We start from the raw sequence: 21,363 nt of genomic DNA on the forward strand, positions 1-21,363 counted from the left end.
ATTTCCAGATAAGCAACTTCTCATAGCCTAAAATTTTATTTAAATGAAGTAATTGCTAGTTACATACATCCTAGGCCAGTTGGCCTCTTGTGGATGACCTAAGTGTTGAGTTGCAGATTTACTGCAAGTGTGGCAAAGGCAGCTTGACCAGTCTTGCAGCCATATACGATGAGTTTTAGTAGCTCTGTGTTCAGAGCTGTTTTTCAGATTTGACACTGCAGACCATTAGCATTCTAGAAGATTGTAGGAAGTTAAGTCTGTGCATTTCTGTCAGCTGCACATTATTTTTCAGTTAGAATTCAATGGCAAGGTTAAGTGATACTCCAAAAGATATGTTAAGCATTGTCAGTGGTTCAAACCTTTTGAAAATTCTTGCCCTGTAGCTCTGAAAGAAAAGGATCTATGTGCTTAATTTATCATGATAGTATCAACCATGTAAATAAAATACCTGATTTTTGTCAAAATATCTGTAAATTGTTACCAAGGCAGCTACTGTCCACCAAGACCTTATGCTTGTCATGGACTTTTAACAGGTGTAAGCTGAGAATCCAATGGTAATGTCATTGGTGGGTTTCAGTTAGAAATACACAGAAACATAGGTTGCTGTAGGAAATAAGGTATTTTGAGGAATCCATGAGGATGGAAAATAAATTTTCACTAAAATGCATCAGAAAATCCCTTTTGACTTTATATTTCTAATCGCTTTCCAGACTATGAAGTTTCTCATTTATGTAATTCTGTGGTGTTGAGTGTTTTCTTTGTGGCTACTGGTGAAAAGATGATTCCAGAATACATTTGGATAATTGCATGCCTTTTCATCATGAGGTATTTATGATACTCTTATTTAGGCTAGGATATTTTGAGAAGGACTAGGTATGTCGCATGTGAGTTTAGGAACAAGATTTGATTTGTTCGAGCACAGTTTATTCCCATTTACAATAAATGCATCATTTAAGTTCTTCATAACTTAGTAAGTTTCATACGAAAAACACTGCTTGTCCTTGAAAGCAGTTTCTTTATTTTTCTGATAATATAGAATACCTGCTGATTAGGAGCAAAAATCTGGATAAAGGTATTTAAATCAATGCTGATAAAAAATAAATTAGAAATCATGACTGTTCTTTTAGTTGTTTAGTAGTTTATTTTACCAAAACCAGAAGATAGAGATGGCAACTTGCAACATGGCAACTTTCTTAATCTTTTTTTGCTTAAGTAAAAGTAACAGGAATAGAAATAAAGATTTCTCCAGTATCTTCTATGTTCCTTTTCTTTAGTAAAGCTGAACAGAATCTGCTTATGACTTCTGACTCCTGGGTCATTTTTGCATATTATGAATGTTAGACATGTAAGTGTAGGTTTAAAAACATAAGAAGAGACATGGTGAACATGACAACTCTTTATCTAGAGTGATATTTGTTGAAAATATAGTTTATTATACCACAGAAACATATTTTGTTATAAAAAGTCAAAATAGTTAGTGTCAAAACAGGACAAAGGGAAATGCTTGAAACAAATTATTGCATGATCTTGTTTTTTCTAAAAAAAGATACAGTGAAAAGCTGCTTATAATTTTGAATAATAATTGTCATTCAAGTCCATTGGCATCTGCAAAAATGCAATTGCTAACTGCCTAATGACATATATTTGCATAGTAATAGACTAGTTATTCTTGCTTAATTTTCTATACAAGAATAGTTATTGGTATTTCTATTTCTATCCTGTCAATTAAAATTCAGAATAATTTCCATTACCTGTAGAAGTCAGTAAAGTATTGTTTGTTTGTCTTATTTTTAATTCACCCTCTGCTTTAATTTTCACTCTATTCATTTCTCCTCTGCAGTTTGTGATATATTTGGCTAACGCTACAAATGGAAGATAGCACAGATCCTATTATAGTGTTCTGAAACAGGTTTTCTTTAGTGGAAAATGTATATAACTGTTGTTTAAAGGCAGAGTTGTCAAGTTTCATGTGGGCAAGTAATTTTCACTTAAATCATCCTCCCAAAAAGTACTGCTGCGTGCACACTGGCTGTACTCCAATGTAAAAGTCTGATGTCATGAGAGTTTCCTATTTTAATGCTAGAGGCTCAGTACCACTTAGTCTATAGCTGTTTTATCCATAGCCTTGAAATACATCCTTGTATCCATGGCCTGGAAATGACAGCCCACCCCTATATCTTTCAGCTTTACATAGCAGCAGAGGATGCAATGTCACATTTTACATGGGCATAGCTGAGTGCCTCTCTGAAATGCCTGTATATTGCTACAGGCAGCATACAGAACAAAAGGGAGAAATTAGGGATTTGCATCCCTAATTGCTGAGCTAAGATGTTATTGAGATCAGAGATGTGATGTGGTGCCTCACATGACTGAGTGCTGCAATGGATGGAAACAGAGTCTTATGCAAGGTCAAGGTTAGGGCAGCAAGAAGCTTGTGTGTGAAAGCACAGCAGGGTTACCTGGAGCTCTGCCTAGGGATGGATGATGAGCCAGCTGAGAGTTTAGGAGGAGGATTAGCCAGTAGATAGACATAAGCAGTGTTGATTTTGCTACAGACACTGCTCAGGAATAAAGTAAATGAGGCCTTCTTCAGACAGAAGAAGCCTCATGTTTGTAGTCCCTGGCCTTCTGGGGGGACTTCACCACTGCAATGTCTGCTAGAGAGACAGCACAGCAGAGCAAAAGCAATCCAGTTTCTGGAGTGCGTTGATGACAATTTCCCAACAGAGATGATTGAGGAGCTGCTGAAGGTTGTTGCTGTGCTGTACCTTGTATTTACAAAAAGGGAAAGACAGGTTGGGGATCTGAATGCTGGGAAATGTTTTGGCTGCAGTGACCATGAGATGGTGGGGTTCAAGGTTCTAATGGAGGGAATAAGGCAAAAAAGCTGCATTGTCCTGGGCTGCTTGAGAACACTTTGTCCTTTTCAGAAGTCTTGAAAGAATTCTATGATAGGTGGTCTGGAAGAGCTAGGGGCTTTTCAGGAATCAGATCTTCCAAGCTCAAGAACAGCTCATCCTGATGTGCAGGAAATCAAGCAAAATGGCCCAAGGCAAGTGTGGATGAGAAAGAAACTCCTGACAAAGATGATAAGGGTGGGTAAAACAGGGACAGAAGACCCAGGAGTAATATAAAACCATTGTCCAAGCATGCAGAAATAAGATTAGGAAAGCCAAACTGTTTGAAGGTGACTCTGGCAAGGTGTGTAAACAACAGTAAAAGGGGCTTCCACAAGAAGCAGCAGCAGCAGCAAGCAGGCAGCTAAGGAAAATGATGGCTCTTTACTGAATGGCTCTTTACTGAATGGGGCAGCAAACCTTGTGACATAAAACATCTGTAATACTGAGCTATTCAATGTCCTCTTTGCTTTGGTCTTGCTAGTAAGATTTGCCTAGGAACCCCAGAGTCCCTGGGGCAAATGGGAAAGATCATAACAAAGACTTATCCTTAGTCATACCCTTACTGTAAGAGAAATGGAAATTAAGAATAAGAAATATGATAGTATTTCAAAATTTGTGTAATAGAGCATTTTTTTAATGGATAGATGTAGAACACACAAGGCAAAATTAAGGGAGGGCCATTGGAAGAAAATAAAGAACTTCCAATATAATGTCCCTACCAGAGCCCTTTACATAGTTTCCTGTATGGCATGAAGATGAGCTGGGGGAGGTTTAGGTTGGATATTAGGAACAGGTTTTTCACACAGAGGGTCCTTGGGCACTGGAACAGGCTCCCCAGGAAGTGGTCACAGCACCAGCCCTGCAGAATTCAAAAAGAATTTGGACAGTGCTCTTGGACACATGGTGGGATTCTTGGGGTTGTCCTGTGCCAGGCCAGGAGGAGGACTTTGATAATCCTTGTCATTCTCTTCCAACTCAAAAGATTCTGTGATTCATAAGCAATAAAAAAATTAGATGGGACTGTGCAATAAAACATTCACTGGGGTAGTCGCATTTTAAGGAAATATACATTTCCACATTAAAATAAATACAGAAATTGAAATTATAGAGCACGTCTTTAAACGGTGCTATTACTGCAGATAAATAAATGACAAGTGCATGCAGCAATAGTAAAAATACCTGCACAGTGGAGTAATTACCCCTTAAAACCTAGTATATCAAAATAGAAAGGTATTTAGATAAATAGTGATGTTAAATAGATTTTTTTAATGAGATTATATAGAGTGTTTTGAAAAATCCTAGGTTTTGTTTAAACAGGGATGATCTGAAGTAATTTGAGTGAATAAATCAAAATTTAGACAGTGATTAATGGCAGTCTATCAAGACTTCAAAATATATCACTGTTTTGATTAGCTGATGAAACATTATATATTTCTTTGTTGTTAATTAATGTTTTCTGTTAAAATATTGTATGGTATTGTGCAGCTTTGTTCTTCAGCATAGTTTCCTAAATATTTCTCTTTAATTTTATTTGACTTCTCAACCTTGAATGAAAATTCATATATTCCAATCCACATTATTTAGTGTTATGCGATGAGTAAATGCAGTCTGCCTTTACATTGTGAATTTTTTGTAGAAAAGGAAGGATATAAAAAATGTCTAATTAGCACTGGTTGTAGGCAGCTTAGTAATCCTTCAGTTTTCTGTAGTAAAAGATCTTAGTACACATGCAAATTATATCAATATTTCTTCTAAATACAAGATGTACTAACATTAATTAAAATAATTAGAAAGTAAATTCAAATTCTCTTGCTGCCTTAGCAAGTGACAGCCTGTTCAGCTTTTTCCATTCCCATGGTGTTGTTTAATATGTGGAAGAACTTTAATATGCAAAATACAAAAATCTGCTAAAGCAAAAATACAATTTCTAAGTTTAACTTTTTAAGCTTTAGTATGGGTCAACTTATGAAATTTCTTATTTATTGCTGGTTTTCTTAGTTATTCGTTCTTGATAGTTCTTCATGAGACTGTCTCTCACTGGATTTGGTGAGAGGATTGGGAAATCACGTTAATACACTGCTATGATATTAGTTAGATCTGGTAATCTAAGATATCCTAATTTAGCATCATTTTTGATCAAGAGCCATTAGTGAGCTCTGTGTGTTGTTTTCATGTATATTCTGGATGTAATATACTTTTCATTTGTAAGTGCTGGGCATTGCAATTTTGAGCTGTGTCTTGGCAGTTAGGGAGAAATCACAGCACAAGAGAAAAGCAGTTTTATTACTCTTTAGAATTAGGCTGCATGTTAGAGTTTTACTTAGTCTGTAAGGTGGTTCCATTTTATCATGTGGAGGGAGATGTTTTTAACATAAATAGGTGCCATTAGCAGTCCTTGGGGAAAAGTGTTGAAACCTTTTTAGGAATTGAGTTTTGTAAAATACTTGTAGGAGTTTTCATGCTGACCTCAAGGCAGAAAATGTTTGGACAGATTAATCTGTTGATCAATATCCATTACTGTTCATTTTCAGTAGAAGTAATACCCAGATCAAGAGCCACATAAAAGAGCATGTTATAAGGATTTAGCTGTGTGAAGCCAAACAGTGTCTTGAGGCTAAAATATAGATGCTTGTTTCATTACCACGTAATTAATATCAATGTTGAATTAAATAAATTCATTCTTTAGTCTTAGTTTCTTTAAAGGTATGATGCAAAGTGGCTGGCAAAACCTAGGCCTTCTCTCATCAAGGAGAGGTGTTCAGTAAGAGAATTGCTGAACTCAAGCATTCAAGTAACCAGCACTTTTAATAGGAAGATGGAAAGATAACTGAAAGAGTCAGCATGTTTACCCAAAAAATGATACATTTTTAGGCTATCATGGAGAATGTCAGTTTGAGATATGTATTTTCCAGGGGGAAAAGTTAATCCAAGCATCTTTGCTGTCCAAGGCAGAAGAAATGTATTTCAAGATATTTCAAGTACCTGATTATACATTTTTAGTAATAATAGCACACTTCTCTGTGCTTTGGTGATGCACTAGCATGTTTCATAAAGATTAAAACCTGGAATATGCAACTCTTTGGGGAATGCAAGCTGTTCCTGATGTGAATTTTAAACAAAGTTTTCAGTAAAAGGTTTGATTTGTTTTATTCTTTGTGAGAATTCTGAGGAGGTAACCTAGCCAGAGACATTTGCTTTCTCCTTTCTTGTGTATTTTTTATTATTTAAAGCTTTGGTTTCAGGAGAGCAGCAGCAGACGCTTTCAGCACTAGGGCTATATACACCAGAGCTGGCTTTGAACTGCAAAGTACAGATCTAATTACACAGCTTGTAACTGTGGAACCACTTCTCTCTATTCTAAATTACTTTTCCTAACTTATTTGCATAATGTAATGCGCAGAGATTTTGCCACTGAAATATAATATTCTCTGACACAGTTAGGACAGGCTAAATTAACCCTGCTATGACTATATTGCTGGCTTACAGTATATTTGATTAATGTTTACTGACTTCATTGGGAAAAAAACATCCAACAAGGTGTTACATGTCAATTTTTAGCTCAGACTGGTTCTTTAAAAACATGTTGTGATGTACAGAGATTACAAGATGTAACAAGATGTACAGAGATTGTTGTCTGTCTGAAAAGTTCTGGTTTTTTAGTCAACAATTTTGCAATCACTTTAAATTTTTTCAGGAGTTGATATGTGATCATTTAATGCATAAAAGCCAATGAATTCAGCTGTACATTGTTAAACCAGTGGCAGATAAATATCAAAGAAATGTGCTGCACATCTGAAAATTAAGTGTCTATAAGAACTGTAGAAAGGCTTCTGGGTAGAGGACAGTTTCACAATGCTTGTTTCTTAGTTATTGTCTGCATACTAAGGTCTTAGTGAATGAATGATTGCTGTGGTGTCAGAGATTGTCATACATGTAGGCAGAAGCTTTAGAAATCATAACTGAAGTTTCATTCCAAAACTCTGCTAACTAAAAGCAGAAACGTGTGCTTTTTTTTGTTTATACTTGATGAATTTATTGACATTTAGTGAGTATAATAGGCAGAAGAGAAAGGGAACTCAATGTGGTCCCAATCCATCTGTCCCATTTCAGTTTTTGAAGTGTGTATCCTGAGTGCTATCAAAGTTTCTAAAGCTCACAGGATTGTATCTAGACATACATTATGGCAGGCAGTAACCAGAAAGAAAGAAAGAGTATTTCAGTTGTTTTTAGGTGAAAGACTCCAACTCTTTTTTGAGATCTCTTGACATTCTCAACAGCATGAAAAAAAATCATTTCTCTCAAACAGTTTGATTAGTGTTTTCATGGCTTTTGAATATTGCATTAGTGGTCCTGCTGTTAAAAGTAGTAATATTCTTGTGGGCTTTTAACTGTGAGCATTGCAGAGTAGTTCTCTTCTGTTTGATTGGTTGTTCTTTTCTCACATAGCCAAGTTGTAGCATCAGAATGTTTATCAGCCCAGTATTTGTTTCCAGATCATTTAGGATATGTCAAATAACACAACTCTTTACATCAATGTTAATCTCAGTGCTTTGTGAACATGAACTGTTTATGGCCAACAATTGTTCTCTATTTTTAAAGACTTTAGATTTTTTTTAAAATACAGTCTTCTCAAAAGCTCTTTGAAAATACTAAATAACAATATAGACAGGACCATCCTTTAATTGCCTTTGAGTGGCATTAGTTTTCATCAGTATGTCATGTATTAACTAGTTTTTGTCATTCCCATAGGCAATATTTTGTAATTAAAGTGTTTTCATTATTTGATTAAACCTTTTTTTAATTTCTCATTGGCCCTGTTTCTTTCTGTCTGAAGGTGATGGTGTTTGTTCATGCTAGAAATGCTACGGTACGAACTGCTATGGCTCTTCGAGAAAAGGCAAAAAACAATGGTCATATTTGTCACTTCTTGTCACCCCAAGGGTCAGAATATGGACAAGCTGAAAAGCAGGTAAGTGAATAATTTACACTGGTAGTCTTTTCAGTCTGGAATTGATATTTTTTACAAGACAGTCCAGCATGGGAATAGATGCAGCATTTTTGAGCTTCTGGGAAGATTTTGCTTTGAAAAGTCATATGAGGTTGCTGAATTGAATAGGGGAATAGAAGGAGTAATAGTAAAGGAAGAGCAAAGTCTTGTTATTTTCAGTTTGTTAAGATAAAGCTGATAATTATGTTTTATGCAACTTGCACTACTTGACAGTAACCTTCATGTTTGCAGCTAAGGAAGTCTCTAAACCACCAGTTTCAAGGAATATGCCATTATATCTGCTGAAAGAATATTTCCATAACAATTCCTAATTCTGTGCTCTGTGTGGCATTTGTATTTGGTGATATCAACTGAAGTCTAAAGATTAGATTTAGCAGTGTCTTTCTAAGATCTCATGAAAAATAAGGTTCTTTCTCTTTCCATAATTGATTTCTCCCCATGAACCTAGAGAAGATACTTACTGTAAAAGTTTTAATACATATGGGAGATATTTTCTTGCACTGGCAAGTATACCTATAAACTCTTCAGTATTTTGGACCTGTGAATTACAATCTTCTGAGGGTTTTTGGTTCTTGTGTCTGTTTTTAGTTATAATAAATATGTTAGTTTATTATATACCTCTGAAGAGAATGTGAAAAGATTCATTCAGTCTAGTAATTATGAATGGAGCATAGATGTTACAGTTGGCAGAATCAGATTTCTGAAACGTGGAGAAATCAGGGTAAATTATGTTCTTTTTGGCAAGATGCTTCTGAGAGCTATAATAAATATTTTTAAACTATGTTATCAATTGATGTAATTATATTTCATAACATAGCATATTTAAAAGCCCCTCTTTTTCTAGTAGATGCTAGTATCGGCTGTATTATAAAAATAACATCAAACTTGAACTTGAAGACCCCATGTTTCTACTGTAGCACTAATTAATGCTGAACATTTTTTCATTAGATTTTTTAGAAAAAAACTGAAATTCTTCATTTATTAAAAATAATGTTAGCTTTTTAATATAATACAAGAAAAAAATAAGCTATTGAAAATACTAGTACTTATTTAGATAGTCAAAATTATTGCCGAAGAAATTAAGAAAAATTTTATGTTTATTTCAGCAGTGCATATTTTGTGAGATATGTGTCAAAGAAGCATTCATCCAACTTGCTGTGTATGTCAGTAAAAACAGCTCCTGTATCTTTAGTTTTACTTTTCATTAATTAATTATATTAGATTAAATTAATTAGGAAGCATACTCCTGTGTCAATGGAAACCACAAAACTGTCACAGAGACAAGTTCTAAACCTGTTTGGAATGTGTGTGATAGGAATGTGGTTTGATGTGCTGTAATGCTTATTACTTGTGGATAGAGCAGTAGATTTCATCTCTGAGGCAGTGCATCGAATGCACCGAACTGGAAAGCACAGACAGGGAAGGGGAGGAGAGGAAGTTGTGTTCTCTGTTACGGTGATCTTTGACTGTGCAGAGCCCCACAGTGAAACTGGACATGTGCAGCTCCTGTCTGCTTCAAGGTGGGAGCAGGAAGGAAGGGACAGGGAGGTTCTGCTTGAGATCTGTTGTGGACTATCTATGTCCAGGCAGACATAGTGGTTGTGACTTACCCTTGTCGATACTGGCAGAGGTCTCCCCACTTCATTTTCAACCATTATCTGGGATAGTGGCATTATTCAGGCCAGCCATGAGGTTCATAAGCTGCACTTAGGAACTGCTTTTGAGTCCAACCAAGCCCCTACTTTGCTGCTCAAGAACCGGCAACAACCATTTCCATGAAAGGCAAATTAAGTTGTGATTGCACTCAGTATTCAGAGGAAGGTTGTGATGGTAAACAGTGAGACTTAGGACTTTGGTCTTTGGGAGAGCAATCTTTGGCTTATTTAGAGAATTACACAGTAGAATCTGCTGGAAAAGTGCCATGAAGCAGACAAATCTCTCTGCTTTTACACTGAAGAAATGGCTGGAATAGGGAGGCATTCACCTTCACTGAAAACAGTGATGGCTTGGCATTGTGATTCAGGAAGTGAGGAAGAAACTGGGAAAGAGAGGTAAATGAAAGTGAGTACTTAAATTGTAAGCTTTACATGCTATTCATAAAAAATGCAAGTAAAATATTGTCACTATATAGGTTGATGTGAAATGTACTTGTTATTCTAAGCAAACTCCCAAGAGAATTTGAATTCTTGTGTGGGAATACTACTCTTTTAATATGAAAATATAAGCATCATCCCTTTTTTAGGAAGAGCTGTAAACAAGATCAGTACTAATGGTACACACTTCCAAGTGTTCTTACAGAGAAACTTGAGGCATGAAAGTGTAATATGCAAAATTATGGAGTCTTTCCCAACAGAGTTTAAAAAATTCTTATAAATCAGTACCTAGGAAGAGTGTGGGAGATGAGGCAAAATGCACTTACAAACCAGGCTGGTGATGATTGTCTGGGCAAACAAGAACAAGAAGCGTGACTGTCAATAACCGAACAAATTTATAACCAGATAAGAAGGAAAAGGTGTGAAGACCAGAGTGTCCTGATTCCAGCCCAGATTGGATTAATGTTTTTAAGTAGCCAAGAGGGGACCTGGAGGTTATTCTATACCAACTCACACCATTGCTGGGGCAGAGGGAAGGGAGTGTCTTCTGGGGAGAAGGAAGCTCCTTCTGCTCACATAGGTGCAACAGAGTAGTCTGGTAACACCAGTTCCAGCAGTCACAGTGAATTGTTCCCCTCTTTCTTGTGCCCTGTGTCATTAGTGTTGTTGCTGTTACTGTTTGTTTTCTTCTCTTACTGCTGTTTCCAGTAAATTGTTTTTATCTCAGCCCATGATCTTCACCTTTTTGCCTCCAATTATCCTCTCCAGCACAAGGAGAGGCTGTGGGAGGGGGAGAAGCAAGCAAGAAGTGCATGGTTTGGAGACTCTCAGTGGGGAGCAGTAAACTGGGGAGTATCATTCCTAAACCAGGACATATAGCAATGAATGAGAGGGAATTGTGTTCTCAACCAAGGATCACATAACCTTCTTGTGTCTGTCTTGAGTCTTGCAATGGCTTGCAATGAAGTGACAGAAGAACTTTAAAGTCTTCCAGTGATCAGTATATGTCATATGCACATATTTCATGAGTGTAAATTCGAATTATTTTATTTCTTGTGCATGTAAGTCTGATCTAGATATTGGGGGAAAATATTATTTTTTATTACTATTGTTAGTATTTTACACAAATTAGCTACTGCAGTGTGCTTAAGGGCTCCTTCACTGTCACGCATAAATAAATCAGTAATGGGAATACTAAAAATAGAATGAAGGCCTAGTCATATTGAAACCAGTAGCAAAACACCCCCAGTAACTCTTCCCAACATATTTCCATTTTTCCTCTTTCAGGATACATTCAACAAACAAAGCTAAATTATATTAATTTTATTTACAATAAAAATTAATTCTTTTGTTGATTCTGGCTCTGTTACCCAAAACCTGTTGTCTACAAAAGGAGTTTTCAAGATATTGAGGGAATTTGTGGTTTTGTGTTCCCTGTTCATCAGAAACTTGCTGTTTAAACTAATGTGAATATACTGCATTGAAATAATTATGTCACAGCATGTATCTTTGAGGCATATTTTTATTTATATACAGTTAGCACAATAACGATACTAATCTAATAAGATATATAGTCTGCCAAGGCAGCAATTGTTCATAAACAGCCATCAATAATCATAAAATGAGTAATATGCCAGCAACATTTCTCTGAGCAATTAAAGCTCTTACATATGAAGACTTATGAGTATACCAAAGATTTCAGTGATTAGAGCATGTGGTGGGCTGTTATTAAAACTATTACCGTTCAATCTAAATTTTCTTTTTCTTTCTTAGCAGTAAATATTTCCAACAGAAGTAGCTATATTAAGAGCAGTAATGTATATGCATCTTACCAAAGGGTTTTGCCATCATGTATTTTGTCATAGGAACTTTCAGCACCAGTATTTTTAAAGATTTAAAAGTGTAACAGATAAAGAAAGACACAAGGCACAGGGAAGTCAAGTTGGGTATGAAGAGGTTAGTTATTTTCCTTAACTTTCTGCTTTCTTTCCAATAACCCATCCTGGAATTAAACACCAGAGGCTGGAATAGCAGTGCCTGAATCAAGTACAGTGCTAAATTCAGATAGCCTGAAAGTGCTGGAGTTTTCTCCTTCAATGGTAATTCTAATGCTGGAGAGGTTTACTGGCTAAGGTACAAACTTCATATAGGTGTACACACAGAGCCTACATTTACAGGTTTAAGTGACTGTCATCAGGAATTGTATCTGCACAGTTTTCTACCATTACAACTGTTAGGGAAAAAAAAAAGAAAATGTTATTGCAGACAACTGTGGTTCTAAACAGAGCAAATCAGAGCTGTAGAAATACTGCAGGGATATACTAATGGATTCATAGTTTTTGTGTACAAGAAGGACCAGCTGTTGTGAAATGTTTTTAATGTGATGTAGGGAATTGAGCAAGGCACAGAATTCTGTTTGATCTCCAGTAGCAATTTCTAGAATGTTTATAGCTTTCACATGTATAATTCCTCATGTCTGAATTGGCCTGCCTGGAGCTCTAGACCCAGGATCTTATGCTAGTTCTCTTCATTGACTTAAATTTTTTTCCCTGAGAAAATTTTTATTCATTTAAATAGCAAATTATTGTTGTTAGAGGTAGATCAAGCTACTCAGAAAGTCTTTCAGTGGCAAAATTAGAAGAGCCAAGAGATTATACTGGGAAAAGCCATCACACTCCTCTTCCTTAGGCATTTTCTGTTCAAAGGAACTATTGCTCTAGACAGACTGTGTGTCTGACCTGGCACTGCAGTTCTTACACCTTACACCATAAATCACATACATTTTATGCAACCATTTGGGTATTAACAGGATAAAACACAACTTTTAAGAGCTTTTCTTGGTTCTTTTAAAAATCCATTCTCCAAACATGACCTGGTTTCTTTGTTCCTGAAACCTCCACACTCACCTGTAGGTCAGCCAAGTGATGGTGTGGAACTGAACTGTCCTTGCAAGCACTTACCATTCCTTCAGAGTGTTTCTCTTTCCAAACTGTACCTTTGATCAGCATGTTCGTATTTTAAATTTTTGGTCACTGGTACAAATATTAAATATCCATAGGTCAAATTGGATCTCTGAAGACATTGACATTCTGCCATGTGAAAGTTCCTATATACAATTCATTTCTTCAATCATCATTGCCTGATTTTAATCTCTTTAATAAATGAAATTAATTTTATATGGTACTTAATTCCCAATGCTGCATCATATAAATGAAATTTCTGACAGAAGTTTAACTGTATTATATCACTGCTGTGTGATGCAGAGTGATTAATCTAAGCCTCATAATGATAATATCATGTTTGTCTGACAAGAGCTATCTTGTATAAATGGATGTTCATTGGCACTGTTCCCAAGTTTAGCAGACTACAGGCCATTCAGTCTTGCCATTTCATTTGACATAAAATTTAGCAATACCTGGCAGAGAATAATCTTGATAATGTAATACAGTCCTTATTTTGTATTCTGTATGCAGTTTTTGCTGTAATGGATAAATAACATACTTAGAATAATCTGAAATGCAGTATATGACTTACAAGAATAAGTAATGCTCAAATCATGCATGTTCTAGTCTAGACACAGCAAATGGAAGTAAAGGCTACTTCACAGAACTGAAAAAATAGAATAATTAAAAGCATTGTATTCTTTACTGGCCTTAAAAATCCAAAAGCAATTACTAATCCTCTTAATTATCTGTCAAACATTTTTAAACTATTAGAAATTAATTTTTAGAGAGGATTCATCAAATATTTAATGTGTAATCATTTGCCTGACATTTAATTATTTCAGAGCAATCCTAATTTTATTTTTGTTTTACTAATAACATATCTAATATTTGATATGCCATTAAAAAAACTATAAAAATAAAGTGAGGATATGTATTCAAATACATTAGGCTATAATAAATGTCAAACATATGTTGAAGTTTCCTATTTGTTTTATAATTACTATATTTTTTTATTTGTGAAAAATATTTGCTAATTGTCTCTCAGAGAAGGAAGTGAAACGCTCTGTATTTCTTTCATGGGATATTTTATTCAGTTGTCCTGCTTGAAGGTCAGAGACAAAATTCACAATAAGATGTGATCCTAAAAATTCAGGTGTTTAAGGAAAATGTGTTCTGTATATAGCAATTCCACTGAGCTGTGGAATTTAGCATTGTTATTCAGATGGACACTTTGATTTTGGGGAGGCCTTTTTACAGAGGGATATATTGTGAGCAATAGAAAAATATTGCCTTCAGTTTTTTTAGCAGTATTCCTAGATATTAAAGTTAAGTGTTAGCTGTTGTAAACTGAAATAAAAAGTTGACAGAAACGATAAATTTCTTTTTGCTTTTGCTTTTCCTGACCTTTAAAGAGGAAAACCGCTTGAAGTTTGTTGCGTATTTTTGTTATTATAATAGGTACTTTTTTATGTGTCATTCTAGAAATTGTATTTGCACAGCTTTAAGTTTGTAGTTCTAATTTCAGCTTGATGCTCTGTGTAGTCCTGTGTATTGTTTACAGTCTGCTGGAATTTTCTAGTGTTTTTATTATGAATGAGAAGGTATAAACTATATGGTATGGGCTGAATTCTGTTATCAACTATATTTCTAAGAACCAGTCTCTTATCCAAGGATTTCAGACTTCTTGTCTTGTCTCTCAGGCTCTGATAGTGCAGCACTGATGTAACAAGTAACAGTCCTCTGCTATCCTGTGAAAAAATAAAATGGACTTTTCACCCCCACTAATCTATGGGCTTGATTGTATATTCTGTTTTATCTATCATGAGTGTCAGCTTGATATGCAACAATGCTTAGTTTCATCCTGTTTATCACTGGAAAGCCACCTCATGAATATTTGTTCTACTTCCAGAAGCTGCACCGCATTAGTAATGGATCTCCTAGAAGAAAAATGGGTTAGCAGACCTTTTTCTAGAATGATCTCTGAGGTTGCAAATACAGCAGACAAGGGTGCTGATGTTTTTCTTCAAGGAACTACTGAAAGAGGTTTTATGCTTTTGTACAGAGCTTCTCAGCTATTTCAGGGTTATTCAGGTTAAAATCAGTAATGGATTTAACCACTGTAAATATAAGATTTAATGCCTTTTCTTACTAATCCTCCATGGAAATGCTCTGATAAACTCTGGGATAATGTGTTGCCTATAGCATCCCCTTTCATTGTTGACAAAATTCCTATTAAATACTAAATGTGCTTAGTAAGATCATTTGAAACTGTTGTCATATTTATAACATGATTAAACATCTCTCCTTAAATGAAGTCTATTGCAGTCTTCTACAAGGTAGTGCAGTCTTTGCATTCACTAAATTCAGACCTTAAGGAAAATAGATTTATTTAAATGTTTTATTAGTGCTTCAAAATATAGAAACTGAAATTCAAAGCTTTACTGTTTAAATGAATGTCTTTAATAGGTAATTCTCTTTAAATCTAAGACTTCTTTTAAAATATACTGAAACTTCTTTCTCTGTGGGATGTGGGAAGAATATTAGGCTAATAGAGGTTCCTTGATGTCAGGCTATGACATTGCTTGCTGTAATGAGTAGTTCAACAAGTTATTTGGTTGATGCTGCAGTTACAGGGGTTTGCACAGTCAGTAGCAGCATATGTTTATTTCTTTTAAAATCACATAAATTTACAGTAATATCAGCATAAATGTTGATATTACTGTAAAACTAACTGATTTAAAAAGTGAATTTATTAAAGTTTAATATATTTTCCTATGCATTCTTAGCTCTTTTTTTTTTTTTTTTTTTTTTTTTTTTTTTTTTTTTTTTTTTTGTATAAGCATTTGTATCTGTTTGTCTTTCCTGAAATTTTAACTTCATTCTGGGAACTGAGAGAAAAACCCTGCAACATTTCTTTTTCCCTTGACTGTGAAAATCTCCTTCAGTTAGCTATTAGGATGCTTTAACATGTAATCCAGATCAAAAAGTTTACTATATCTTTTCCCAGTAGTTATTAATCAACAGCTTCCCTGGATAAGATTTCAATTTGAAATCTCATTCATTGTATCAAATTTATTTGGATATTGAATAGCTGTGCTAATCATAAAGAAACAAAGTATCAACTTCTGAGACATTTGGGAGGGAAAAGCAAAAACAAACTCAGTATGATTGTTTTAATTTTCACAAGTTTGGGGACCAGGACTGCATTCTTTGTGCTTCAGTAGCACAGCCTATTACCTGCTTCTCATTTTTGCCACCACTTGTTTCCACCATGTGTAATCAGGTCAGGTGTATATTAAAAATATGTGAGGTATCTTGAATGGATAAAGCTCCCTTTTCTTCATTTTGTTCTGTCATTTAAGGCTAAAAGGCAGGGAATACCTGGTTAGAGGTGAGCACTCCAGCAAGAAGAAATTATAAATATTCAAGTCAGCATAACTGCTCTCTGCCCTAGCCCCTTTTCAGCCCAAAGAGCTTGGTTGCTTCAGCCAGTTTTCAGCTGCTTTCAATCCCTAGACCCCTAGGTCTTGCTTGCTTTTCCAAAATGTGCCAGTTAGTTCTAGTTTGCAGTGTGTAACCTTATGCAATATGTCCACAGTAAGACAGTAGACAATTTTTTAATTTTTCAGGCACCTTTTTTTGTATAGGATGCACCAAACCATACTGACCAATGATTCTGACCACATGCAGTTTTAGTACCTTTCTATGGAAATCATATGCTGACTAAAAAATAGTGTTTAGAGATCCTATCTACTTAGCAATTCATTTGTCAGGAAATAATGTAGCTACAGTAATTATTAGCAGTGAAGAGTAATAGTTGAAAAGTTAATAACAATTGGAAGGGTTTCTGCATTTCATGCTGACAGTCAGGGCTGCTTGTTGATCAGTTGTACTTTGTATTTCATAGTGATTATATTGTCCTCCAACAGGCTTGATGCTGTTCAGTGACTGACATTCTTTTAGAAAACATGTTTGATTTCTTCTTCAGTAAATAAAGTAAATTTTGCAAGGCCAGGTGAATTGTATTTTATTTTAGTGTTTTCTTCTAGCAATCACACTTGACTGTTCAAAGTTCATCACAAAGAACTGTTCTTCAGGGTTGTAAATGAAAGATACAGTGTCTTGGTTTTTTAAGTGGTTGGAGATTGCTTTAAAGATTCAGGCCATCAGAGAATACCCTTTGTAGCTGTCTTTACTGAAATAAAATTCAGAACAAAACCTGTAGTTCACAGTTATCCTGTAGAATAAATAGATGTGCTTTCTTCTGGAATTGCTTGATGTTTTCCCTTCGGAGTATCACTGTTAACTGACTGTGTCCCCTTTGCTCCCTGAGGATTCATGTAATTTTTATATTGTAAAACAATGAAGGTATAGGATATCTTTAAACTGTTTGTTTTTTTTTTTAATTTAAGGGTCTGTCCCATTATAATTGAAAAATACATTTTCATTAACACCTAAGATGACAGAAAACATCACTGCAGCATTGGAAATTGTCTCACACTGTCTCTTTAAAAACACGGTTAGAATCAGTGCAAGTGAATAGATTCACCAAGGTACGTTTAGATGCTTGATTCAGGTCTTCATTTAGAAAACATGCTGTATTAAAAAGTGGGGAAAATATTGAATTTCAGTTCATATTCTTGATTCCATTTATTTTCAAAATAATAGAGCTTATGAAGTATTTGTTTCATTATGGTTTGGTGGAATTGTTTAGGTATGTATGTTGACTATTTCAGTTGTTATTCACTTTCTGCTTCCAGCTCCTCCAAATACCATCACATAGGCAAATTTCATTGGGCTTTATAACTATTCCTTTAGGTTATTTGCACAAGATATTGAGTTGTTCAGAACTGGACAAAAGGGTTTGTGCATTGAGGCTGGCAATGACATCTAATTAAGATGAACTGGGAAATAATGAGTAGAATGGGCACACACTTTTAAGACTTTTAAATGAAAGAGTAATTAGAAGAAAACATAAAGAGGGAGTGATTTCAATTGGATCTTCATTCCAGTGATTCCACGTACTGAGAGCCAGAGGTGCTTTGGAGAAAAAATAAGTTAAAAAGTAATTGAGCATACTTCTGAAAAGTTGTGGAGATTTATTTTTAGAGAACTGCCAAATATTTATTGCCATATATTTCTTTCTGTAGTCTAAGTTTGATTGCATGTATAGTCAGTCTGTGGTTTTTAGCATGTCTTTATATCTTTTATGGAAGCCTTGGTATCTGCAAGATTAGTTGTATCTTCTTTTATCTTGGTTGTTTTGAATTCATCTTAAGATCCTTTGAGCTGGAATTTCAAAAGTTAGACAAGAATCAGAGGAATCTCTGCTTGCTGGGAATCATTGTCTTGTAGGAAAGCATTTTGTTGTATAAAGCCACAAACTGCTACTCTTTAGAATGTACAGATACCATTGATGTCACCTTTATCAAAGTAAAGTTAGAATTTTGCCTAAATTTGGCAAATCTCTTTTCAACAACTCAATTATTTCAGAAACTTTTTTATTGTTGCATCAAAACAAAGAGAAACTGATTATAGAGTGTTTCCCAAAAAACATAAAAATCTGAAAACCAGTATTTTTTTCCCACAGCTGAGATTTTTTTGAATGAACATTGTATAAATATGCATTTAGATAAATCTTTCTAAATGTACCATGTTGTAATTTTTGGCTTATTTGAGTAAAAAACTAGAACTAGAAATTATGTATTATGCTAATGGGAACTAGTGTAACAGCATCATGTTTTTGACAAGTGTAGAGTATACACAAGCTGGGCATGAACTATAATGAAAACTGGTAATTGACAAAATTAATCTTACTGTGTATTGTGAAATGAAAATAAAATTGCTAAAAATATGGAAGGCAGATTTGGAAGTATACAGTTTGTGAGAAAATGCTGGAAGAATGCAGATAGGAAGACATCAGTATTAGACTTGTGAATTTCAGTGCTGAATTATGAATTCTTAAACAAATCAATGTTCCCCATTCCACCTATCAGACCTTCAACTCTGGACAATACCAGTGCAAGTCGATAAAGAATTAATTTTAGCCAGCAAAGCAAAAAATGAAAAATTTTTAAATATTTAGAAATTGAGAAGCCTTAGAATATTGAAACATTACTGAAAAAAATACTGAAAATAGTTATTTGTATGTATGTTTTGCTGTATTGTGATGGTTTGCCACCTCTGGAAGAAAACTACAGAAGGGATTTCAAAAATTTTTGTACAACTCTTCTGGTGGGTCTTTTCAGTGACTGAAGGCAGAAATTGTGAAAATATGAGTCGCTGAAATGGATGTCAACATAGGCCAGCCAGAAAATTCCTTAAATATGGGGAGACTTTGATGAAGCTTAGCAAGGGTTCTAAAAAATAAATTAGCAAATTGTCCATGTTTTCCAGTAGATGCAACAGGACTAAAATAAAAATAAAGTTTTCATAGCTAAAAAAAAGATGCTTTTCCATAACAATCAAAAAATATCTTCAGACAAGAAAAATAAGTACTTATTACCTGGGGAAAGATGTTATGTGTACCTCTGTTGATTGCCTGAACTCAGCAAGAGCTGAAATAATCCACCCTGCACAGCAGCAAAATACTTGTGACCAGAAGAGCTTGCAGCATCTTGGTTCTTTGAGGAGTGATGTTTGCTGGTTGCTGCTCAGTTTTCACTTATAGTAGGGGGTTTTTTTTCCAAATAAGGAAATGTAAGATCTTATCTCTTTGAATAAAGATCTTGACCAGCCTTTTTAAGAAGCCTTCTTGATTTGTGCTAACTACTCTGAGGATCTGTCCTTTTCTGTTGGGGATGTTGTATGAGCTGTGAGTGCTAACACTATGAGATGAAACTTGAATTTGCTGTCATTATTGCTGTGTTTAAGGTTATGACCTCTAGGTAGTAATTAATGTGCTAGGGATTCCTCTCTGTCTTTTTTCCTTTTTCTAAGACAAAAACTGTGACTTGCATATTTGGAAGTTCTAAAATATTGAGAACTATTGACAAAATGCTAAAAACCTTGTACTGCAGGGCAAACCCTGAGGTTCTTGAATTTGGAGTATCAAAAGCATTGCAAAAACCTTTCAAAACTCTTCATAATAATGATAATAAAAGCTGGAGAATCAAAGGCTATTGCATCAAGGATGAAAATGCTGCACATTTTCTTTCTGTGAGGGTACCTCTGGCTTTGATATGCATGAATTTTGTAATCAAATGTAGAATTCTAGGGCAAAGTCTTTGATTCTAGTGATCACTTTTTCCAACTATTGTGCTCTGTATGTTTTTCAAGGACAACATTCAGAAATCTGAAGTGTTTGAAACTGTTAATATTGTATTTCCCTGCTTTCATTTAAACTGTGGTATTGCTGAATAATGGAACAGAGCCCTAGCTGGTTACAGTTGAAGAATCTCATTGGAAAACATAACTAAAACTAATGGAAAATAGACTGTTGGCTTTGGAGTAAGCCCTGAGGACACAACTTAATACAGCACCAAATAGTGTTTCATAGAGAAAACACAGCATATTGTTTACCTTTTTGCAGGTGTGGGTATTCTGCAAGCTTCTGGAACTGAAAGCAATAAGAAAATGCAAATTTGTCCCAGTGATTCAAGGACTTAAAACACTTATATAGATACACCAGTATATAGATACACCAGTATTGCTTATAATTCTTTTAATGATCACTTACACCCAGAAATTATTTTCTAGGCTTTTGTGCCATTGTTGTAGCTTAGTTAAAAAGTGTTTTTACTGCCTTGTAACATTGAAAACATACCCAGTTTCTTCCTCCATTGGCCTGTAGTTACAAAACAGCTGTAATAGTTATTTTCAGGTATTCCCTTAGATTTTGTTCCTCTGAAGAGGCATACTCCTTGAAGTAACTACTAAGATCTCTTATCTACAGGAAATATCCAAGATGATTGTCCTTAGAGACTCCTGTACTTTTGAGAGTGCTGTACAGGTCTACAATTCTTTGATACAGCATCACATATTTACTGAGTACTGTCAGATTTACTGAGTTGGCAGTCATAGCCCTCTTTATTAATTTCTCCTACCTGTTCCAGTTTCTTTAAATTTCAGATTTTCACACTTGTGATGAAAACAGATATTGAATGAAAACAGATATTTTCATAACTAAAGTAATTAAAGAAAAGGATGAAAAATAGCCAGAAATACCCAAGACTGTTAATAAGCCTGTAAAAGTATAAGTGATAAAGTGATATTTAACAACCTAAATAATAGAGCTAGAGCATTTCAGAAAAAACACCAAGCTCTATAAGATGCTGTCCATGCACAAATTCATGTTCTAGGTAGAAGCTTCATAGTTTTCATCGTGAAATAGAACAAGTATTAGTAAATAGTTGAGAACTAATTTAATCAAAAGCAGTACATAAGGTTATTTCAGTTATGTATATATGAATTCCAAC

The 21,363-nt window shown here is 34.8% G+C and overlaps 1 protein-coding gene across 5 annotated transcripts in view; it reads left to right on the forward strand.

Annotated features, from left to right (window-relative positions):
- ASCC3 (activating signal cointegrator 1 complex subunit 3) overlaps window positions 1-21,363 on the forward strand; it is a 251,354-nt gene that overhangs the window by 116,840 nt on the left and 113,151 nt on the right. For all 5 annotated transcript variants that reach the window (XM_059842392.1, XM_059842389.1, XM_059842391.1 and 2 more), the window contains one exon: window positions 7,735-7,869. In XM_059842392.1, coding sequence (XP_059698375.1) covers window positions 7,735-7,869 — 135 coding nt within the window. The remainder of the gene's footprint in view (window positions 1-7,734; window positions 7,870-21,363) is intronic.

This window comes from Haemorhous mexicanus, chromosome 3 (genome assembly GCF_027477595.1).
Source record: "Haemorhous mexicanus isolate bHaeMex1 chromosome 3, bHaeMex1.pri, whole genome shotgun sequence".
NCBI lineage: Eukaryota > Metazoa > Chordata > Aves > Passeriformes > Fringillidae > Haemorhous > Haemorhous mexicanus.